The sequence below is a fragment of the Theropithecus gelada genome, chromosome 4, assembly GCF_003255815.1.
Source record: "Theropithecus gelada isolate Dixy chromosome 4, Tgel_1.0, whole genome shotgun sequence".
NCBI classification, from domain to species: domain Eukaryota; kingdom Metazoa; phylum Chordata; class Mammalia; order Primates; family Cercopithecidae; genus Theropithecus; species Theropithecus gelada.
In genome coordinates, this window is record NC_037671.1 from 43372871 (window position 1) to 43379249 (window position 6379).

The 6379-nt window shown below is 42.2% G+C and overlaps 1 protein-coding gene across 11 annotated transcripts; it reads right to left on the bottom strand.

Annotated features, from left to right (window-relative positions):
* Window positions 1-139: 139 nt before the first annotated feature.
* OARD1 (O-acyl-ADP-ribose deacylase 1) lies at window positions 140-6216 on the bottom strand. 11 transcript variants are annotated; one of them, XM_025383120.1, is made up of 6 exons: window positions 5938-6216; window positions 5204-5283; window positions 4740-4884; window positions 3684-3742; window positions 2506-2618; window positions 457-1103 (listed from the first exon to the last, which is right to left on the bottom strand). In XM_025383120.1, the coding sequence occupies exons 2-6, from the start codon at window positions 5240-5242 to the stop codon at window positions 1001-1003; spliced, it is 459 nt and encodes a 152-aa protein (XP_025238905.1). In that variant the 5' UTR covers window positions 5243-5283; window positions 5938-6216; the 3' UTR covers window positions 457-1000. The 11 variants fall into 11 exon arrangements, with proteins under 11 accessions (XP_025238911.1, XP_025238910.1, XP_025238908.1 ...); XM_025383118.1 differs by having other exon boundaries at window positions 5922-6216; XM_025383119.1 differs by having other exon boundaries at window positions 5837-6216.
* Between the last annotated feature and the right edge of the window lie 163 nt (window positions 6217-6379).

A 6379-nucleotide genomic window follows, 5' to 3' on the forward strand; every position in this document is an offset into this window, starting at 1 on the left:
ACTATGTTACCCAGGTTGGTCTCAAACTCCTGGGCTCAAGTCATCCTCCAGTCTCAGCCTCTCAAAGTGCTGGGATGACAGATGTGAGAATTTTTTGAGAGGAAGTTGCCTTTATTTTTTTAAAGAAGGTTCATAAGGATTTTTGAGAATCACTGATTCACTGGGTCACTACTCTGTGCTAAGAACTCTAACAGGCATTTAACATGTATTATTTCACTTGTTTTCATGATTAAATTCAGACAGGTTCAATCACAGAAACCAAGCAGTGGACAAAAGAGAGGAAAAGTTCACCATGAGGAGATTCTAAAAAACTGCCTTTTGACTTGTCCAGTTTTATCTCTTATTTCTCACTTTGTTTCTCCTCCCACTTGGACCCTTTGTCTGACTGTTTGAAATTAAGTTGTAGGTGAATCTTCCATTACCCACGTCCAGAACACACACACATAAGCACAGAACCTCACTAAACCCACCCAAATATTTATTTTTCCATTTTTATCACCACAAATTTCTTAACAATGTAGAATTTAACTTTGTAATTAAAACAAAAACTCTCCCCTAGGAGGAATCTGATGACATAAGAATAACACCAAGTTAGGTGCACAAACGACAAAAAATGCCAAACTAACTGATCATCCTTCCTGAAATTTCTCTTAAAAAGCAGAGAAGTAGAACCAATGCTGCCACCTAGTGGCCAGCCAAACAAATCAGGTAGCATACTGGAGAAGAAGGTCATAGTCCCAACAATCTGGTTTCCCTGCCTATTATCAAGCCACCTACTCCTTACTTTTCTTCAAAAAAAAAACACAGCAACATATCCTAAGCAACCCCTCCTCCACAGTCATAGTCCAAATACTTGAATACAGCAACCAAAGTCTGTCTTGTTAAACATACTACTTCTCATGAAACTTTCCTCTGCCTATTTTACGGTAGGTTTGCCCAGTCCTATGGCCCAGTAGAGATGACACAGGAGAACACGGAAACATCCAAAACGTTCACTGGTTCAGAGTGTGTACACAGTAATTTTGATGTCTGTTGCCTCAAATACTTCCTCGATCATCGCAGATACATTTTCCCATTGCAGACGATCAAGACCACATCCAATCCTGAAAAAGACAAAATATCTCCATTGATGGTAATGAAAGTGTCTAGGAAACTGCTCCTTCTCTCTTTCAAGTTATATCCACTCAAAGCATAAAAACAAATAATCTAGTCTGACACCTTTATAGGCAACCATGGTAGGAGTTTGGAAGTCAGTTCTTGTTGTGAGTCACCTAAGACCATTCCTAGACAGCTCTGACATCCAAAAACTATCACTTCTGTTTGCCTAATAAAATACCACTTTCCAACTATTTCATGCTACATTTAGAAATGTATAACTGTCATGACATGGGAGACTCATTATCCCTCTATGACTACTGACTAAAATTGGCTGTGGATGGATGGGGAAAGGTTGGTATTTTAAAAATGCACTTATGGTAACAGAATGTTAACGAAAATAAGGAGAAAAGGAATGAGGTACAGGAGCCGCAAAAAAAAAAAAAAAAAATAGTCAAGATGGAATGCTGGGAAATGGCAAAATGGCTGCAATCCAGGAGTAAGGTCTTTTCAACACCCTGGTAAGAATAAACTCAGTCATAAAACTCTACTACCTGGCACCTCCCAAGATGTTACTCTAGTGATCCTCAACAACCCTAGGGAAAAGACACTTAAAATTGCTAATTTCATGTCAGAATGTGATAATTAAGTCCGTTAGGAATTGTGATAAAAAAATAGTTTCTGACACATACACCATAAATATATCAAAGACCCGTGTAAACGGACATTGAGGCCACATTCAAAGTAATGTGGGGCTTGAGACAAAATTGCATGTATGCTCAGCATTGACTCAAATCTACCAGGGTGACAGGAAGAAAAGAGGTGAGGCCCATTGCCTGAAAAGAAAGTAAAGGGACTACTGAACGAACCCTCAATGTCATTCCCTTAAGTTCCCAATAGCTAAGGTCTAAGAAGTTACATCAGGGACAGATCCTCTGGCTGTTACCCATACTGACCAAAAGAAGCATGCAGTATAAAAGGGAATGATAATTTACAACTTTCTTGACACAAAGTAATAGGTTTGGGAGATGGGAAGTGGTCCAAGAGGGAAACCACCATTGCTCAGTCTTGATTCTTTAGCTCATATTGCTTCAGGAATAAAGGCCAAGCTTCAAGCAGAGGGTGCTGAGAATTCAACAAATGTGGCTCAATGACAACGGTCGCTCTCAGCTAAGCAGGCTGAGGCAGATGTATACTTCAAGGTAATTGTCCTGATTCATTCAACTCAAGCTAGAAAATGGCTGTGCCTTGGCCTAAGACCAGACAACTGGTTCACTGGTGGTTTTACAAAATTTTGACTTTTGTCCACCTTTAAATCTGTATTTTGGGTTAAGCTTTTGTTTGTCTTTGGGTAAGACAGCAAACCCCACCAATCAATTAAATCTCCATTTAGGGCCTGGATTTCCTTGCCTGGGCATGGAGAGGTCGGTGACTCCATTCTTCAGACAATGAGACTTCATTGCCTCTAAACTCTTCTGTAAGTTTTCGTAAGTTGGCTTGTGCGAAGCCCTTTTCTTTGTAATCTGAACACAAAGAATTCAAACTTTCATCATCCCAAAATGATAGCCAAAGAAAAGTCATCACATTGCCCCAACATCCTGATAAGTAAAAGAGTAAGCACATTTTTATGGGAGAGCCTCAAGAAAATCCACTAAATAGAGATGGAGAAACCCAGACTCTGCCACATAGTAATCTTTCCTTTTCCTAGGAAACCCATGAGATTAGCTAGTGGTGCCTATTGTCAATATTTTTAAGCAAGGTAAGTGAAGTCTCTGTGCCACATCCAAGAGATAAGCTGCATATCTGTAACAGCGAAGAACGCATACCACCTGAAAATTCCCTGCTAAAAGCCTCTATTTATTTAGAAACTGTGCTTGCTTGCTTCTTGTCTCTCTATATAAAACAACAGAAAAAACTGGTAGGGTCCCAAAGTTAAAACACTGGAAGCCACATAAGCTTTAAGGACAGAATTCAAAGGGGCTAGGACATCTCCCCACTCAGTTTGCCATCCAGATCAGGCTTGTAGTGGGTTAGCTGTAAGTTACCCACCACCACCACTAAGGAAGTCACCCCCTTTCAGGAACCAAATGCCATCCTGGACTGTCGAAGAACCCCACATTCAGGCAGTAGTTAGGAGAGGAGCTAGGTATTATTTGGGACTGTACTTATTTTATTTTGTTTTTATTCACCCGCTTGCTAGCAGTGTGCTAGTTGACACGGAATAAGAGAAAAGCTCCTTTGGGAAATCTGTCTCTTGAGACATTATTGCTTTTATCTCACAATGCCTAGGAAATACAGTATGGCAGGCATTCCTAACTTTTCCAAGTCTTAGAACAGGCCTATGGTAAATGGCACAGGAATTTCCCACAAAGCTGGGATGCAGTCTCACATTTCTTTCTAACCCAGTGCTCCAAGTAGCCGCCATCACTGTACTGGAGTTGTCATAAGATGGAAGCTTTTTGACATCCTTAGTTGTCTAGAATGGACCATCATGATCAACACAAATGTAGTACAGCCCATCTGTTTACAAATCCTCAAAATGTATTAAGTATTGGCCCTGAAAAAAAAAAGGAATTGGCCCATCTTACCAAGTAATATATATATCGCCCATCTCTCTTCAGAACAGCCACTTCTCCAGATTTCTTTTCTAAGAAAAAGTTATTTAATAGTAGAAATGAAAAAGAAAACCAAACACTGATCTCTAAGATTTTAAAATCTTTACAGATCTGAGTTTACTTCAGAACTAGAAATAATTTTCACCACTGAAGAAGGGAATACGGAAGATCTATTGTCTCCCATAAACACTCTGCTTTTTATCAGCATTCCCAAATACTATATTCCTTAACTTACAGCTTTCTTACAATCATGTCTCCTCACAACCCACCTTTGATCCCACTACTACTTTCAAATATAACCTCATTTGTCCACAAACTTTGTCTATTGCCTTGAAATTGTTTTATAATGTATAGTTTTTTACTTGCCAAATGTGTATTTACTCAATAATTATCTTTTTACATACAAAGAGCTGTATAAGGCATTAAGAGGAATATAGACACAGAAAAAAGGAATTATTACGGAGTTTTCAATCCAGAGACGGTATCATCATTACAAATAACTATAATACAAAGCAGTAAGAATTGCTTTTGTCTAAGGCTAAGAATTACTGTGGACAATGAGTCTGTTAAGCCTGGAATGTGGTCTGAGAGACTGTTTCAGAAGCTTTACATAGGATTCTAGTGCACATTTTTGGTTTAAAGTCACCCGTAGAAAGTGATGGGAGGGGTCTGTAAGGAAGAAGAGGTTTCTAAATTCCTCTTCGAAGAAAAAGCAGAATATTGGTAAGGAGGGGATCTTGAATGCCAACCTATAGACTAAGCACCTCAGTTATTTCAAGTTTCAGAGAAGTGCAGTAATATCGTCAAGAAAGTTTTATGATACAAGAGGAAGAGATTAAAAACATTCACAGGAGTTCAGGTTTGATAATTATAAAGGTCCAAACTAGAGGCCATTCTTGGGGAGGAAAATCTAAAAACATTTGGTTCTTAGGAATCCCCTCTTTACCCGCATGTTTTCTTTATTAAAGTGTAACAGATTAAAAGGTGCTCTAGCCAGGGCAAACCAGGTAAGTGCTTTCCAAAACTCACGTTGATTTAAAAGTTCTTGCACCCCTCCAAATTTCTTCTTGAAGAGGACAGCTATCCCAGCGCCCATGCGACAATCCTCACTGATACAGTGGGCTAAAGAGTCTGTTTTAGGGCATGCAAAAAGGTCTCCTTTCACATAAGTGATCTAAAAAAGGCGCAAAGGAAAAGACAAAGTTTTATTAGACACAGAAAAATACTAAGTTATTTTTCTGTATTTCGTGTCCCCCACGACTACCTCTCCCAGCACCCCTTCCTGCAATCTGATTTAAAGCCAAATCAATTACAGCATGTGTAAAAGGAAAGTAATGAATGATCCCTGCCTAGAATTTTGAGCCTTTCTTAAGTAAATCAGCTAGCGAAAAAAAGAGATAATTCAATCATTAATTTAATTAAAACGTGCTTATGCTTTTGACCTCCATGATTACGAATTTCAGTTCACCAATAGGTTAATAGTTGTTACCCACTCTGCTTCCTTCTGGATCTTCATTAAGGCTGCTGGCCATGATACTGAGTCGCTATTTCCAGAATTTAAGTGTTTCTTCAGCTATGAGAAGGGAAAAGGAAGTAAAAATGCTTAGGCAGCCTTAGTATATAATATTCTGATTGCCCTGTACACTCGCTTAATAGGCTTTTTTCCCCAACGTTTATCGATGAATGTGAGTTTTTTTCGGTCCCAGGTACGTAATACAAAACTCTTCTGGGGCAAAAAAGAGGAAGAATGCTTAGCGACGCGCTCTCATTTCGCGCTTTCCTGGAGCGCCCCGCTCCGTCAGCGGAAGCAAAGCCCATCCCCAAGACACGCCTCCTCCTTTCTCCAGGGCCACTCCCGAGCAAGGCGGATTTAGGACGCTCCCCTTTTCTGTGCACGACGCAAAAGTAGTTCCCCAGTGGGTTTAGCTTAGGAAAAAAACAGAAGGGACTTGGCCATAGTCCCGTTAAGCCGCAACCACAGAGTGTACAAGGTAGTGGCGTGCTGAGCCCCAGGTGTGGGGAAAGGAAGGCCGCCTCTCAAGGAACGTTCAGCCCCCCCACTTTTATGGGGGGGTGCGTAGGAGAAGGAAAGAGTCTAGAGAAGCCTCCCATTCTCTGTCTCCTACCCTAGGACGGGTCAGCGAGGACGCAGGGTCTGTCCTGGGGTCCTATGGGAGGGTGCGGGGAGGCTCGCTCAAAGCCCCAACGTACCCAAGTCACCCTTCACCTGGAAAGGAGTCGGTTGTTTGGAGGTCCCCGCCCCGCGGGGAAGGGCTCCGGATCCGACCCTGGTAGGTGGGGAGCAGCGGACCAGCCCAAACGCTGAGCCAATCCCACCAAAGCCCTTAATTGCACGCGTCTAAGATGGCCGCCCCCGCCCGGTAGCGGGGCGGAAACGAGCCCCTCTAGCTTGCTAGCCGAGCCACACTCTTTGGCGAAGGCCGCCGAACTTCCGGCAGTAAATTCCGTGGTGTCCCGCCGCCGCCCGCGCATGCGTAATGAAACTGCCCACCACGAGTCGGGAAAAGTGGCGCTTGCGCATTAGCCGCACGGGTGTGTCCTAGTGGCCACTTGGAAAGCGGTGGGCAGCTGGCAAAGGGGCTAGTTAGCGCCTGCGTAGTACTAAGCTCAAGGGAGCGTTTTGAGTTGAACGAGCTGGCGCGTCTCGA